Here is a 17960-nt window from a genome sequence, read left to right as displayed (position 1 = left end):
AGAAAAAGTAGCAGAGAAGAAAACCTAACATTACACATGTAAAATGCGTTCTGTTTTTAGTGCTCATTCACGTATCGTTTAAGTTAAACATGATGTAAATGTCCCGGAACTTTCACGTTATAGTATTTGCATAAAGAGTTCATATCAGAGTATTTCTATCAGCATATGGAATGATTCTGAAATAGTAGTACCGAGGAAGTTTCCGGAATCACGTGACACGCTGAAGGAGGTAGAATACACAATATGTGCTCATACAAATGTCAAGAATGAGCGAGTGATGTTTAGCGTCCTTCTCCAGTGTTGTCAGCTTTTCGTGCACTTCCTTAATCATATTTCATATTTACTTTTCCATTCTCTATTAGTTTCATCTCAAAGATCTTACAAGGAAATGTATAGTGGTGTGCATCCAAAGCTGAAAGAACTCGTCATTAATATATCCTCATATCCTCATTGCATTGGGTTTTACCAACACGTGTGTATAATTAATTGAAAGAAACATCATCTGTTTCATGCAAAAATATTTACAAATATAGGTTTGTATCTATTTTATCAATAATGTCTTAAACAAACAGCAACAATCTTGTGTTACATCTGTTACATATGTATATATACACGCATAAATTTAATTTTGTTTTTTTCTGTTGTGACCCTGTTTACAATGGGTATTTGGGTATTAGTAATGCAGTCTAACCGATCATGTAATCGAAGAAATATTACATGTTTACTGTGAAAATTTCAGTGCTTTGGAATACCATGCATTTTCACATGAAATCGTGTATTTCTGTTTAAAAAAACCCAGATGATTAAGATAACTTAAAAACATGAATAATTTATCAGAATAATAAGGTTTTCATCAGCATCACACACAAAAAAGGTTTACTTTAAAGTCACCCTTCCCGCCCGTATCTAAATGGAAAACTGTAATTTACATGAAATGTATATTAAAAAGATGAAACTGATAGAGTGGTATTTACACTTTAGAATTTTAAAATACTAGAGGGAAATAAATTGAGGTAGGGAACATTATAAAGCTATGTATTATCACTTCAAACCGACATGTTCCTCTCTTTTATTTATTGAAGTCCAATATTACCACCTAGTTTTGCCAACAATAAATGACTTTTTTTTAAAAATTGTTTAGATATATTATGTTTATATTTTCAAGACTTCTCATGACTCATCGAAATATCCGTTGCTGTGGACACCGTACCACAATCATTATTTCCCAACACGTGCATGCACATGTCTTGTTTTGTATAGTTTTACGTCTTATTCGAATTTGTTTTTTATTCATATAGAGACGTCGTTCATCTTTAAGTGAAATGCCACAAAGTTTTACTTAAATGCATTTAAGATCGTTTTTTTTAAAAGTCATATCCATAAGACCCATGATTTTCACTCTTGACGCAGAAGCAGTCCCTACCTATGCCACACGTCTTAGGTTGGACACCGCAAAAGGATAAAGAACTGAACGCTTCAGTCTAGGTGACGAGGTGAGCTTCCGAACCCCTGGGCTACTACGTCTATAGTATGTGGTATTTTATAGTTAAAACTAAAGTAATTTTAAAAATTTAAATGAAATTCTTTTAAAGGAACAGCCTTTTATTTTCAATGCAGAAATGTCAGTCTCACGAGGAGTGATTTCAGAAATAAAAATGAAGTTCTCAATCATATAGTTGAATATCAAAAACATACCATCTGTATTTACGGATGGTAATCGAATTTCAAAACCTTGCCACTTAATCTCAGTCGGTTTTATGTAGGAACACATTGCATAACCCTAAATGTGTCATTTTGTTACATTATTCATGAGCCACATTTTCACGTCATTTTTATGGAATTTCGTTATGGAAATACTACTATTCTCATTCCCTAACAAATAATACATAAGGTTTTTAAATTCTCTTGATAATTGTCAACATTTTCTTGAATTAAAATGCATTTTCATTGTTACTTGCAAAATGTTACTATAAAAGGGACAAAACATTTTTGGAGATTAAGAATTGCATATAATTAACACCTGTTAGGAAAGTAATTTGACGCAATAAGGTTCTCTCTTGGAAGGCTCAACATTTGATAAGAATGATCCCTTCTGGGGGACAAATAACACTGCAATGATATTTCTTAAGCTGAGGAGTTTATGTCATTGTTAACGACAGCGAAAAGCCCCAATTATTGTAGCCAAACTGAAGAAGTCCCTGTAAAAAAAAATATATAGTATTTCTTGTTTTTTAAGTTTTCAAAAGATCCCCAAAACGATAAGATGGCATGAAAGAACATATATAGAGAGTGAAACCGTCGTTAGACTATTTTTATTGTTAATATATTGATGATTTAAGCGATATTTTCCGGCCTATCGTCATAAAGTTAAAAGAAAAAAATCTAGCGATATTACTAGTGAATTCATAGACCGTCTGAATGATTTATAACTTCAATTATGATAATTATTCATTCATATCACTCCATTGTTCACTTTCGTGAATATGGTCTTGGTATGAACTACCTTCGACAAATACCTGACAACAAGAAATCGGCAGCGAAATGGAGACAAATCACCCATCGAAATTTTTGCATATCTACCATTGGCTGAAGGTTTAAACTTTTGTGTCAACACGAACGTAATGATTGGGGAAAAAAAGGAGAAAGAATCCACGACAAAACAATTATCTTCGCAAACTATCCAGCATGTCTTTGAATTGCGAGATGGGGGATTGTTTTTATAGTTTTTTAATCGCTGGCCAGACATATACTCTCCAACAAACACGCACAAAATGATTGGGAAAAATAAATATCTCCAACGATTGCCTGGGGACATTTTGTGCTGGTCACTTTGATGGACCTAGATAACAACTAGATAGATTCTTCTGAAAATCAGTTACCCTTAGGGTCGCCATCTTCAAGGTGATACGTGTAATAGGCGCCCAGGTTCGACATATGAACTTTAATTATCTTTTCCCCTACTCTGGGTGATAATGGAAATGGTTTTTTATCGTATTTGGTATCTACATTTTCGAGAAATTTGTGTCGTCTGTAATGGCCTTCATCATTTCTACTGGTTTACAACACGAGATGATGAGCTTGGTGCATTCTGTTGATGACTAAAATTTTCGTTACATATATTTTCATTGTCTTTTATAAAAAGTCAGAAAAAAATTAAATACATCATTCTACAGAAATAATCCGAATGCACTTATAATTTTTCATTATCACCAACCTGTTACTCAGTATTTCGTGAAGCAGCACTTTCAACAAAATGAAGCTTTTATGTTATTGATCAAAATTCGAACCTATTAACAAACCAAACAACCAAGTTCATATTTCGTCATCTGATACACCTTTGTGTTCGTTAGTTTTGGTATCATCGTTTCGTCCCATGTATTTTAACTGAATAATATGCCATAAGACTCCAATTATTGCCATGAAAAGGGAGAAAAATGAAATTTGTAAGCTCTGTCATTCATGAGAGGGTATTTGCTTCATGCAGTTAGGAGGTGGTGATTTGACAATTTTACAATCAAGTATTCAGAATTACTCTTACTCCCCAGGCCCCAAGCTGAGAATTCTGTCAATGTAAAGGAATCCAAACAAAAGACGGGATATTTTCGTATTTGATTTAAACCGAGGATTCTAGAGAATTAAAGAATTGTTTCGATATTTTATAAATATCTCAAGGGTGTGTATTAAGATGCTATACAAAAGACCCTTTCATCGTGCCTGGAAGCGTTTTTAATTAATGGGTACCTCTCATGGTCATCTTCGACATCTTGACTAAGGAAGAACAACTTTTGCCAAAACGAAAACAGAATGAGTTGACAACAGTCGTTTTCATTAAAATTGTACTAAGGTTAGATGTATTTCATATCAGTAGGTTCGGTGGTATGTACATTCTATTGAAATACAAAATAATTGGTATGAAAAACACGTGTTATAGATTTCTACAAGTAAATTAGTAAGGTAGACATTTTTTATCTGCTGGTCCCGAAAGACCATAGTGAAATGGAAAGGTGGTATACTAGTATTAAGTGGCAAAATAACACTTGTCCAGGGGCCATATTTGACATACATTTGATGAACAAGCATGTCCGCTAATATTAATTTCATGATGAAAATATGTGTTAGCATTGTGTGCACGTTGCTTGTCGATTTTTACCCCAAATATTTACAAATGGAAATAGAGGTATATTGATTTAGACGTATCGAGTCGTTTCGTTGCGCTCCAATTAAAAAATACGTTTGAAAATCTCTATATTATATATTCATCAATACATACAACAGTACAATCATACTCTTGTAGTATCAGATGAACCTGTATGCACTCATTTCTCTCTCTAGGTGTCCAATGTTTTGGATTTGCTGCTTGAGTGAGAATCAAAAAGGCGTGGAAGCCCAAAAAGAAAAGTCCTTACCTTTTCCAACAACTTTCGCCGAGCCGTCATTATTAATAACCACTGCGTTCGTAACGATTGTGTTATTGTTCGTCTCATTGGGTTGGACCATTTCAGGCATGGTTGGGATCTCCTCTTGTGAGACGGGGATGAGGGTGATGATGGTCGGCTGAGCATCAGGTTCATCATGCTCTTCGGGGGTCTGGTCCCGTTCAGGAGCCGCCTCCATGTTTTCAATTTGACTGTGTAGGACCTCCACGATGATCGTTTTTGCCAGCGGTGTGACTTATTATATTCCGTCAAAGGAAAAAAAATCTTCGGTCCTCAGTAATTCCACTGGAAAGATATAGTTGTGAAATTGTGTCAAGAACTTATTCCAGCGAATCATAACAAACATCGATCATTCATAAAGTTTGTAATGCTCTCATGGTTTAACTTCCGTACGAAATGTTGACAGAAGGCAACCATGTAAAGCCGCGCAGCGGTTCGCAGGTCGGAGCAAACATGCGTGAAGAAAATAAAGAGTATATACACTACCTGTCGATGGTGTCCAGTCAACCGTGTTTCGGACCAGACGTACAAGTTAACAGAAAGAGATCAACGACAGTTTCTCCAATATCTATGTGTGTTGTACCAATACCAACCTGTTCAAGTTGAGAAAATGGACGATACGTTTACAAAGCTGGCAAAATCCGTTGTAATGATTTTTGTCTATTTTTTACCTTCATGCATATTTAAAGATTTACCTGAGAGTTGATTGGTCGACCTTGTCTTTCCCGCCATTAAAAGCCATCGTCATCGACGTGGTGTTTTGCTAACAGGCGACATACATTTTTATATGTGAGGCCAATATACGTGGTGTGTGGATACTTATTTTCATTTCAGGAGGCATAGGGGATCAGATGTTAGGGTATAGTGCTGGTGATTACCTGAGTTTAGTTACCTGATCCATATTATACCCGAAATACAACACCAGATGAAAAGGGACTGCTAAAACGGGGCGTGGATTTGCATGACAAATCTCCCATACTAAAACTGTTATAATGCGTTAAAGTTATGACGACAAGAAACAATATGATTGATATATCAGACAATCATGGTAAAGGATAGGTTGAATATTTGTCACCAAAACTTTTTTATCTTATGGAAAACCTTAAAAATACCAATGCGGCTTCAAAAAAAAGATAATAGATCGTATCTGGAATCCTGTGTCATTCTTTTCTGGATCTATCGCTCAAGTATCTGCATACCTAACTAAATTAACAGTCAAATACACAAATCTTAGGCATGGGGGTAATGTTGCAAAAAAGTTTATTTTGCTTTACCAAATCCTGAACATCAACACATATAAGCAGGCGGCCATCTTTGTAATAGACCCTCAAGGTACGATCAGAGAGAAAAAGCTCTACCTGGAGAGACCTTAGACCGGTTTTTATATGCGTGCGTTTCATATTTACTGTAGGCATATATAAAATCTAAGTGGAGTAGACCTAACTATGGCAAATATCTGATTCCCTTTTCATTCCATGAATAATACGGCTTTGTGAGAGGGTATTAATACACCTTTGACACATTCTTAGCACAACCACTCTGTATAGGTAAATTTTCCTTTTGAAGAGGAATGTTTTCGTCTTATTTGGGGTTCTGAATAATGAAAGGTAATAATTATTTTGTCTAGAGACTAACTCTGACTCTGACATAGGAAATTTGCACTTTAAATGTATAGATGCAACTTGAGATAATAAAACGAACGGAGATAGTTGAAACTGAGTAATGAGGAAGAAGTGAAATTAATAGTTTGCCCTGACATATAAGTAATAGATAAATTATGTAGAAAACTTTGCTAAAATTTTCAAAGCATTATTTTTTTTCATTTCAAGCAACATTTCAAAATTTAGTACTTCAGATTACATATTAGGATTGTACACTTGAAATAAAAAAAAAATTGCAAAGCATCTTGTTAATATCAGTAAATGTTTAACTTTGGGCTCAGGTTTTAAATACCATCGTATGGTAATTCTAGTCGCATGAGTAGGCAATTTCCTACTACAGCATGACGTTTTGGCTTCAGAATAATGTATCGCTATACAAAACTCGTGGTTTGCTGAAAGAAAGGCACATAATGAGACCAAGTAAGGTAAGATAAGGTAAGTATTTTTCCAGACGAGTAAATATACATGTTCACATCAGACGTGTTACCTTGTCTCTCCAGTCAACGTGAGTTTTGGACTAAATAATTCAGAAGTATAGCATGTATGTACCTCTGTATTCTAAAGGCTTAGAAAAGTAAAATTTGCTATTGTATATTTCAGAAACGTCTTTCTACAATCTGATATCAACAGTAAGTACTAGAGCCTTGTTTATTTTTCAAAGTAAACTATAACAATAATGCTATTTCATGTTCCATCGTATATAAAACTATTTATGCAATGCTCTTGATTATGTTCTTTGTTTATTGAGATGCATACGTTTTGCTTTTTATGTAGTGTTGTCTGTGTAACGTTGCTTATGTTGTGTTGTCTGTGTAACATTGCTTATGTTGTGTTGTCTGTGTAACATTGCTTATGTTGTGTTGTCTGTGTAACATTGCTTATGTTGTGTTGTCTGTGTAACATTGCTTATGTTGTGTTCTCTGTGTAACATTGCTTATGTTGTGTTGTCTGTGTAACATTGCTTATGTTGTGTTGTCTGTGTAACATTGCTTATGTTGTGTTGTCTGTGTAACATTGCTTATGTTGTGTTCTCTGTGTAACATTGCTTATGTTGTGTTCTCTGTGTAACATTGCTTATGTAGTGTTGTCTGTGTAACATTGCTTATGTTGTGTTGTCTGTGTAACATTGCTTATGTTGTGTTGTCTGTGTAACATTGCTTATGTTGTGTTGTCTGTGTAACATTGCTTATGTTGTGTTGTCTGTGTAACATTGCTTATGTTGTGTTGTCTGTGTAACATTGCTTATGTTGTGTTCTCTGTGTAACATTGCTTATGTAGTGTTGTCTGTGTAACATTGCTTATGTTGTGTTGTCTGTGTAACATTGCTTATGTTGTGTTCTCTGTGTAACATTGCTTATGTAGTGTTGTCTGTGTAACATTGCTTATGTTGTGTTCTCTGTGTAACATTGCTTATGTTGTGTTGTCTGTGTAACATTGCTTATGTTGTGTTGTCTGTGTAACGTTGCTTATGTTGTGTTGTCTGTGTAACATTGCTTATGTTGTGTTCTCTGTGTAACATTGCTTATGTAGTGTTGTCTGTGTAACGTTGCTTATGTTGTGTTGTCTGTGTAACATTGCTTATGTTGTGTTGTCTGTGTAACATTGCTTATGTTGTGTTGTCTGTGTAACATTGCTTATGTTGTGTTCTCTGTGTAACATTGCTTATGTTGTGTTGTCTGTGTAACATTGCTTATGTTGTGTTCTCTGTGTAACATTGCTTATGTTGTGTTGTCTGTGTAACATTGCTTATGTTGTGTTGTCTGTGTAACATTGCTTTTTATGTAGTGTTCTCTGTGTAACATTGCTTATGTTGTGTTGTCTGTGTAACATTGCTTATGTTGTGTTCTCTGTGTAACATTGCTTATGTTGTGTTCTCTGTGTAACATTGCTTATGTTGTGTTGTCTTTGTAACATTGCTTATGTTGTGTTGTCTGTGTAACATTGCTTTTTATGTAGTGTTCTCTGTGTAACATTGCTTTTTATGTAGTGTTCTCTGTGTAACATTGCTTATGTTGTGTTGTCTGTGTAACATTGCTTATGTTGTGTTGTCTGTGTAACATTGCTTTTTATGTAGTGTTCTCTGTGTAACATTGCTTATGTTGTGTTGTCTGTGTAACATTGCTTATGTTGTGTTGTCTGTGTAACATTGCTTATGTTGTGTTGTCTGTGTAACATTGCTTATGTTGTGTTCTCTGTGTAACATTGCTTATGTTGTGTTGTCTGTGTAACATTGCTTATGTTGTGTTGTCTGTGTAACATTGCTTTTTATGTAGTGTTCTCTGTGTAACATTGCTTATGTTGTGTTGTCTGTGTAACATTGCTTATGTTGTGTTGTCTGTGTAACATTGCTTATGTTGTGTTCTCTGTGTAACATTGCTTATGTTGTGTTGTCTGTGTAACATTGCTTATGTTGTGTTCTCTGTGTAACATTGCTTATGTTGTGTTGTCTGTGTAACATTGCTTATGTTGTGTTGTCTGTGTAACATTGCTTATGTTGTGTTGTCTGTGTAACGTTGCTTATGTTGTGTTGTCTGTGTAACATTGCTTATGTTGTGTTGTCTGTGTAACATTGCTTATGTTGTGTTGTCTATGTAACATTGCTTATGTTGTGTTGTCTGTGTAACATTGCTTATGTTGTGTTGTCTTTGTAACATTGCTTATGTTGTGTTGTCTGTGTAACATTGCTTTTTATGTAGTGTTCTCTGTGTAACATTGCTTTTTATGTAGTGTTCTCTGTGTAACATTGCTTATGTTGTGTTGTCTGTGTAACATTGCTTATGTTGTGTTGTCTGTGTAACATTGCTTTTTATGTAGTGTTCTCTGTGTAACATTGCTTATGTTGTGTTGTCTGTGTAACATTGCTTATGTTGTGTTGTCTGTGTAACATTGCTTATGTTGTGTTGTCTGTGTAACATTGCTTATGTTGTGTTCTCTGTGTAACATTGCTTATGTTGTGTTGTCTGTGTAACATTGCTTATGTTGTGTTGTCTGTGTAACATTGCTTTTTATGTAGTGTTCTCTGTGTAACATTGCTTATGTTGTGTTGTCTGTGTAACATTGCTTATGTTGTGTTGTCTGTGTAACATTGCTTATGTTGTGTTCTCTGTGTAACATTGCTTATGTTGTGTTGTCTGTGTAACATTGCTTATGTTGTGTTCTCTGTGTAACATTGCTTATGTTGTGTTGTCTGTGTAACATTGCTTATGTTGTGTTGTCTGTGTAACATTGCTTATGTTGTGTTGTCTGTGTAACGTTGCTTATGTTGTGTTGTCTGTGTAACATTGCTTATGTTGTGTTGTCTGTGTAACATTGCTTATGTTGTGTTGTCTATGTAACATTGCTTATGTTGTGTTGTCTGTGTAACATTGCTTATGTTGTGTTGTCTGTGTAACATTGCTTATGTTGTGTTGTCTGTGTAACATTGCTTATGTTGTGTTGTCTGTGTAACGTTGCTTATGTTGTGTTGTCTGTGTAACATTGCTTATGTTGTGTTGTCTGTGTAACATTGCTTATGTAGTGTTGTCTGTGTAACATTGCTTTTTATGTTGTGTTGTCTGTGTAACATTGCTTATGTTGTGTTCTCTGTGTAACATTGCTTATGTTGTGTTGTCTGTGTAACATTGCTTATGTTGTGTTGTCTGTGTAACATTGCTTATGTTGTGTTGTCTGTGTAACGTTGCTTATGTTGTGTTGTCTGTGTAACATTGCTTATGTTGTGTTGTCTGTGTAACATTGCTTATGTAGTGTTGTCTGTGTAACATTGCTTTTTATGTTGTGTTGTCTGTGTAACATTGCTTATGTTGTGTTGTCTGTGTAACGTTGCTTATGTTGTGTTGTCTGTGTAACATTGCTTATGTTGTGTTCTCTGTGTAACATTGCTTATGTTGTGTTGTCTGTGTAACATTGCTTATGTTGTGTTGTCTGTGTAACATTGCTTATGTTGTGTTGTCTGTGTAACATTGCTTATGTTGTGTTGTCTGTGTTATGTTATCTAAATTATGTTATCTATGTTGTGTTGTCTAAGTTCTGTTCTCTATGTGATGTTATCTATGTTTTGTTGTCCGCGTTGTCTCTGTTATATTCTATCATAGTGTTGTCTGTTATTTTCTATTTATAGTTTTGTCTCTATTATATTCTATTTATAGTGTTGTCTCTATTATATTCTATTTATAGTGTTGTCTGTTATTTTCTATTTATAGTTTTGTCTCTATTATATTCTATTTATAGTGTTGTCTCTATTATATTCTATTTATAGTGCTGTCTCTATTATGTTCTATGTATAGTTTTGTCTCTATTATATTCTATCTATAATGTTGTCTATATTAGGCTTTATTCATAGTGTTGTTTCTGTTATATTCTATTTATAGAGATGTCTGTGTTATGTTCTATTCAAAGTACTGTTTCTTTTATTTTCTATCTATTGTGTTGTCTCTGTTAAGTCTATTGATAGTGTTGTCTGTTAAGTTCTATTGATAGTGTTGTCTCTGTTAAGTCTATTGATAGTGTTGTCTGTTAAGTTCTATTGATAGTGTTGTCTGTTAAGTTCAATACATAGCATTTTTTGTTATGTTCTATTTATAGTGTTGTCTCTGTTATATTCTATTTGTATTGTATTGTTCTCTGCGTCATGTTTTTCTGTGTAATGTTCTTTATGTCATGTTTTTCGGTGTAATGTTCTTTATGTCATGTTTTTCTGTGTATTGTTCTCTATGTCATGTTTTTCTGTGTATTATTCGTTATGGTGTTGATGTTATGTTCTCTGCGTCATGTTTTTCGGTGTATTATTCTCTGTGTCATGTTTTTCTGTGTATTGTTCTCTGTGTCATGTTTTTCTGTGTAATGTTCTTTATGTCATGTTTTTCGGTGTATTGTTCTTTATGTCATGTTTTTCTGTGTATTGTTCTCTGTGTCATGTTTTCTGTGTATTGTTCTCTGCGTCATGTTTTTCTGTGTATTGATTTCTATGTCATGTTTTTCTGTGTATTGTTCTCTATGATGTTGATGTTATGCTCTCTATATCATGTTTTAATTTCATGTTCTCTACGTCACGTTTTTATGGGTATTGTTCTCTATGTCATGTTTTTCTGTGTATTGTTCTCTATGTCATATTTTCCTTTGTATTGTTCTCTATGTCATGGTTTTTTGTATATTGTTCTCTGTGTCATGTTTTTCTGCGTATTGTTCTTTATATCACATTTTTCTGTGTATTGTTCTCTATGTCATGTGTTTCGGTGTATTCTTCGCTGTGATGTTGATGTTATGTTCTCTGTGTCATGTTTTTCTGTATATTGTTCTCTGTGTCATGTTTTTCTGTGTATTGTTCTCTATGTCATGGTTTTCTGTGTATTGTTCTTTATGATGTTGATGTTATGCTCTCTATATCATGTTTTAATTTCATGATCTCTACGTCACGTTTTTATGGGTATTGTTCTCTATGCCATGTTTTCTGTGTATTCTCTATGTCATCTTTTTTCTGTGTTTTGTTCTCTATGTCACGTTTTTCTGTGTATTGTTCTCTGTGGTGCTGATGTTATGCTCTCTATAGTATGTTTTAATGTAATGTTGTTTATGTTATAATGCTGATTCCATGAAATGTTTTCTCGACATTAGCTCTATGTATTTATTAAATGAAAAATGTTTTCATTTTGAAAAATGATCCTTTTGAGTTTTTTTTTATTACATGTAGCTCTTTACATATGTATGTGATTACTATATAAAACTTTGAACAGAAAGAATATGATAAACAACTTCAAACATACAACAAAATTTAATCCAAAACGTTAATCGGGAATACATCATTTTTTTTCCTGCATTTGTCTGCATGTAAAGCCCCATTATTGCCATAATGAAGGAAATAGAGGGGTTTATTATTAGTTAAAGACTATGTCTGCTGCCCATTGCGATTTTGTAATTAAAATTGAATGGAATACAATATTATTTGAACCACTGAAACCTCGCTTTACAATACAGGTATGCAGAGTGTATAAGCGCCCAGCTCTGCACTGTGTGGAGGATACCGTTTAACAGTAGGTTACAGTTCCGATAGTACTACAATAGTCAATTTCTAGGTGCATAGTAAATCTCCTACAATCTGAAAAGTTATTCTGTAATTCAACTGCTTGATGTTATGTTCTCTGTAGAGAACAATACACAGAAAAACATGACACAGAGAACAATATACAGACAAGAGGCCCAGGGGCCTTATAGGTCACCTGAGTATCATGTAACAACCTTCCAATGTTTGAATTAGGTTTGTGTTTAAATATAAGAATTTTACTTTTGGATGGAAGAAACATTGAATAGCTATGTGGTCAGCCCCGCCTTTGCACCAGAACCCCTGACCCAGGGGCCATAAATTTCAGTTTTGAAAGAAGCATCCTTGATCATCATTATCATACTATTAGTTTGTCTACTTAATACCCAGCAGCAGAGGAGAAGATTTTCAAAGAAATAAAATGCATTTTCACTATATGATCAATAGGGCCCCATCCTAATACCAGAACCCCTGACCCAGGGGCCATGAATTTCACAATTTTGAAAGAGGCATCCTTGCTCATCATAACCATGCTATTGGTTTGTCTACTTAATATCCAAGGACAGAGAAGAAGATTTTCAAAGAAATAATGCATTTTCACTATATGACTTATAGAGCCCCACCCTAGCACCAGAACCCCTGATCCAGGGGCCATGAATTTCACAATTTTTAACAAGAGGTACTGTGAGCAATGCTCACTAAGAATACCACCCGCTTACCCCAATCTCCCAAAGGGTGTTGGTAATAGGTATAAACTACCTCTTTTCTGAGTGTTGCTACTTCGATGTCCAGTGCGCATGACCTTTGACCTTTTGACCCCAAATCGATAGGGAACATCTTCATCCCATGGGTAGTCCATATGTATGATATGGTGACTGTAGGTGGAAAGGATAACGCTTTAGAGCCCGGAAACCATATTGCTACTTCAATGTCCAGTGCGCTTGACCTTTGACCCCAAAATCGATAGGGAACATCTTCATCCCATGGGTAGTCAATATGTTTGATATGGTGACTGTAGGTGGAAAGGATAACGCTTTAGAGCCCGGAAACCATATTGCTACTTCAATGTCCAGTGCGCTTGACCTTTGACCTTTTGACCCCAAAATCAATAGGGAACATCTTCATCCTATGGGTAGTCCATATGTATGATATGGTGACTGTAGGTGGAAAGGATAAAACTTTAGAGCCCGGAAACCATATTGCTACTTCGATGTCCAGTGTGCTTGACCTTTGACCTTTTGACCCCAAAATCGATAGGGAACATCTTCATCTCATGGGTAGTCCATATATATCATATGGTGACTGTAGGTGGAAAGGATAAAACTTTAGAGCCCGGAAACCATATTGCTACTTCGATGTCCAGTGTGCTTGACCTTTGACCTTTTGACCCCAAAATCGATAGGGAACATCTTCATCTCATGGGTAGTCCATATATATCATATGGTGACGGTAGGTGGAAAGGATAAAACTTTAGAGCCCGGAAACCATTGCGTCTACAGACGGACGGACGGACGGACAGACGGACAACCCGATTCCAGTATACCCCCCCACAACTTGTTGCGGGGGGTATAAAGAGGCATCCTTGCTCATCATTACCATGCTATTAGTTTGTCTACTTAATACCCAGAGACAGAGAAGATTTTCAAAGAATTTCTACATTTTCACTATATGACCAATAGAGGCCCCACCCTAACACAAGAACCCCTGCCCCAGGGGCCATGAATTTCACAATTTTGGTAGAGGGCTCAACGCTGATTATAATTATGCCCACAGTTTGGCTTCTTGATGTCCAGGAGTAAAGAAGAAGATTTTTAAAATTACACTCATTTTGAAGGTTTTTGCCCCACCCCTCAGGCCCCAGGGGGGCAGGGACCACGAATTTCACAATTTTTGTTCCCCTCCACCCACAGATGCTACATGCCAAAATTGGTTGAAATTGGTTCAGGGGTTTCAGAGAAGAAGCTGAAAATGTTCAAATGTTAACGCACGACGAACGACGACGGACAAAAACAGATAGCAATAGGTCACCTGAATGAATTCAGGTGACCTAAAAACATAACATCAACTTCCATTCAACTGTAATGGAAACAAGAGTACTATAAACCATACATAATACGCCCGTGAGAAGGTTAGATGTAATACGCCTGTGAGAAGGTTAGATGTAATACGCCCGTGAGAAGGTTAGATGTAATACGCCTGTGAGAAGGTTAGATGTAATACGCCCGTGAGAAGGTTAGATGTAATACGCCCGTGAGAAGGTTATAGATAATACGCCCGTGAGAAGGTTATGTGTAATATGCCCGTGAGGAAGTTATATGTAATACGCCCATGAGAAGGTTATATGTGATACGCCTGTGCGAAGGTTATATGTAATACGCCTGTGAGAAGGTCATATGTAATACGCCCGTGAGAAGGTTATAGGTAATACACCTGTGAGAAGGTCATATGTAATACGCCTGTGCGAAGGGTATATGTAATACGTGTGTGAGTAGGTCATATGTAATACGCCTGTGAGATGGTCGTATGTAATACGCCCGTGAGAAGGTCATATGTAATACACCCGTGAGAAGGTCGTATGTAATACGCCTGTGAGAAGGTTATAGGTAATACGCGGCATAACGCCCGTGAGAAGGTTATATGTAATACGCCCGTGAGAAGATCATATGTAATACGTCTGTGAGAAGGTTATATGTAATACGCGGCATAACGCCCGTGAGAAGGTTATGTGTAATACGCCTGTGAGAAGGTCATATGTAATACGCCCGTGAGAAGGTTATAGGTAATACGCGGCATAACGCTCGTGAGAAGGTTATATGTAATACGCCCGTGAGAAGGTTATATGTAATACACCTGTGAGAAGGTCATATGTAATACGTCTGTGAGAAGGTCATATGTAATACGCCCGTGAGAAGGTTAGATGTAATACGCCCATGAGAAGGACATATGTATACGCCTGTGAGAAGGTCATATGTAATACACCCGTGAGAAGGTTATATGTAATACGCCCGTGAGAAGATTATGTGTAATAAGCCTGTGAGAAGGTCATATGTAATACGACCGTGAGAAGGTTATAGGTAATACGCGGCATAACGCCCGTGAGAAGGTTATATGTAATACGCCTGTGAGAAGGTTATATGTAATACGCCCATGGGAAGGTTATATAGGGTGTTTTATTACAACATGTTTATTTTGTGACAGTGATCAGTAAAAATGCCAGGAGTTGCAGAACTTTACTTACGGCAGTATCAGTCATCATCAAGCTGTGACAGACTTTGTTTTGTAACATATTTTGTTTTGTAACATATTTTGTTTTGTAACATATGAATAAAGGAAGGTCAGCAATATAATACAATGTCTTTGAGTTTTTTTAAATATTTATTTAGGGAAGCTTATACGATATATGGGTTAACCTATACATCTGTGGATCATAGGTTTGAATCTCGCAAAAATTTGATCGTTCAATGTAACAATAAAATGTACTTTTGCAAGAAATTATGCAAAATCTTTTACATCAGCTCAATATCATATGAATGTAATACTTTCCTTTTATTACGAATTTCTTGGGTTCTCATATCTTCTTAAACCTAATTTCTTGGGTTCTCATATCTTCTTAAACCTCCCTCAACAAGACATCCATATGTTGAGAATTAAAATCCTTGCAATACACACATCATCAAGTTGTTTACAAATACCCTAGATTTAAAACTGAAAGGAGTTAAAAGGACAAACCATGCACTCACTTTATAATATTTCCTCAAAACTGACAAAGTTCAATAACCTGTAATTTTCTCAAAAATTTAAAAAAGTCAAAATCCTTGCCACATGCTTATATCCAATACCCATACAAACACTGTAAAAAAAAAAAAAAAAAAATCCTCACTTGAAAACTGGGGGAGAAATTAGACAGACAATTCATGTACCCTCTATGTAATATTTCCTCAAAACTGACCTAGTTCAACAACCTGTAATTTTCTCAAAATTCAAAATCCTTGCCACATGCACGTCTCTGATACCCATACAAACACTGTAAAATAAGAAGGAACTTACTTGAAAATGGTGGGAGGAGTTAGTCGGACAAATTATGTACCATCCATCTAACATCAATTTTCAAATAAAGGGGCAAAACTCTTGCTAGAGAAGTCGAAATGAATCAAAATTGCAACATTGTATAGAGTGATCCACAAAGAAGCTACATTGCAAGTTTCGGCTTGATATATGACAGAGAAATGAAAATAGAAACAGAAAACCCCGAACGGACAGACGGAAGGACTTATTGACGTCGCTGTACCATAATATGTCCCGTCTTAGAAAAACGTGCGTATGGAAAAGAATACAGCACTTTTCACTTTCAAAAATATTTGAGAACGACACACATTTAGCATTCCTTCTGATGAAATTATAAAACAAATGCTCAATTCAGTAGAGGAAAAAACTTTCTTACCCAACATTTTCATTAAAAAATCAGCTTCATGACTTCGGCTAGCCACTAAAAATGAAACTGGGTAAGATATAATATTTCTATTGCTTTCATAAGCGAAATTCTAATCCTTCAAAAATGAACTTTTAGGGGAAAAAAACCCCATTGGTCAAACAATCTTTCGAAAATGATTCCATTAACTCTGAATCACAAGAAGTAACCAATACCTATACGGGCAGGTTGCCAACGTGGTTCGAGACTAGTCATTGCAACTCTCACTATATTCAGATAATTTTTATTTCTCGTCATAGAGAATCAAGAGTAAGATGACGGTGGTTTTAGAATAATGTCGTCTGCTGCATGTGATATTGAATTGATGAATTCAAAGTTTCCCGACTTCTAGCTTGGTATAGGATGCTATTGCGAGTTTTCCGTCTCCACAGACGTCTTTTGACTGTTCTGGTATATTTATGGCGAACTGGACGAATGCAAAATGCGAATTTGGAATTGAAGTGAACGGCGAAAATGCTATTAAAGTTTAAATTCGATGTCGCAGCCAACAGCATAAGTCAAAGCGATGTGTTTATTACTAAACGACTGACTTCACAAACTAATTCATTGAGTGCCATTTAATAATTCATAAGGACAAAATTTGAAATCAATTTTGAAACAAACGCTGCCACCAAAATCAAATAGCATTCTCACTCTTTGATCATGATTTTTGTAATGTCCATATGGGAGTGATGAAAGTGGAAATGTTGCTAATATATGCTAACGACCCGGGCCATTCATTACTCGGTGATAAGGTTTTCGTTACGTCTGAGGTATGTATGAGACAGAATACTGACTGGGAATCGTAAAATAATCCGTATCCATAGGTATATCGAGTAGTAGAAAGGTAAAACTGGACCGACTTCCTGTCAGAAAACAACTCCTCCTCACAGCAAATTCGTCATGACTTTATATCGAAATATTTCGCTTTGCTTTCATTCTTTGTGATTCGATACGACTCTGAGAATTAGAAAAATTAAACATACTTTCATCTACGTCAACTCTGATGAATTGTAAACGATTTTATTCAATGAATTATGATAAATTTGTGACGTGTTTTCCCGTCATTTACTGAGGCGCAATGTCTCGGTGTACGCTAAAAGTACAATGTAAATTCCCTGTGACATAGTTCAAACCATAATATTAATGCACGAAGTGTACTACTGCAGTTATACTGCCTAACTCCCGACTAGACTTTGAAGATGAGATTGTAAGAGGTACATGACTGTATCAGTGTGATTTGCTTTTACGATGTACATGTACAATGCGCGGATCCATGATTTTTTTTCAGGAGGGAGTCCATCCCTGGTGATGTTTCCAGAAGGCGGATTGACCAATACTAGGTATTTTCAAACTGAAGC

The 17960-nt window shown here is 35.7% G+C and overlaps 1 protein-coding gene and 1 long non-coding RNA gene across 21 annotated transcripts in view; one reads left to right on the top strand and one right to left on the bottom strand.

Annotated features, from left to right (window-relative positions):
* Window positions 1-4614, bottom strand: part of LOC125670863 (paired box protein Pax-5-like) — a 46631-nt gene extending 42017 nt beyond the window's left edge. For all 19 annotated transcript variants that reach the window (XM_048906275.2, XM_048906279.2, XM_048906281.2 and 16 more), the window contains exon 1: window positions 4407-4614. In XM_048906275.2, the coding sequence (XP_048762232.1) occupies window positions 4407-4614 (208 nt within the window). The remainder of the gene's footprint in view (window positions 1-4406) is intronic.
* On the top strand, window positions 59-15478 carry LOC130054282 (uncharacterized). Of its 2 annotated transcripts, XR_008802587.1 has the most exons (4): window positions 59-1493; window positions 4333-6726; window positions 12068-12123; window positions 15330-15478. It is a non-coding gene; the product is annotated as an uncharacterized LOC130054282 (long non-coding RNA). The 2 variants fall into 2 exon arrangements; XR_008802586.1 differs by lacking the exon at window positions 12068-12123.
* Window positions 15479-17960: the final 2482 nt, after the last annotated feature.

The sequence above is a fragment of the Ostrea edulis genome, chromosome 4, assembly GCF_947568905.1.
Source record: "Ostrea edulis chromosome 4, xbOstEdul1.1, whole genome shotgun sequence".
NCBI lineage: Eukaryota > Metazoa > Mollusca > Bivalvia > Ostreida > Ostreidae > Ostrea > Ostrea edulis.
The sequence above is the reverse complement of the archived record's forward strand: the minus strand, read 5'-3'. Positions and strand labels throughout refer to the sequence as shown.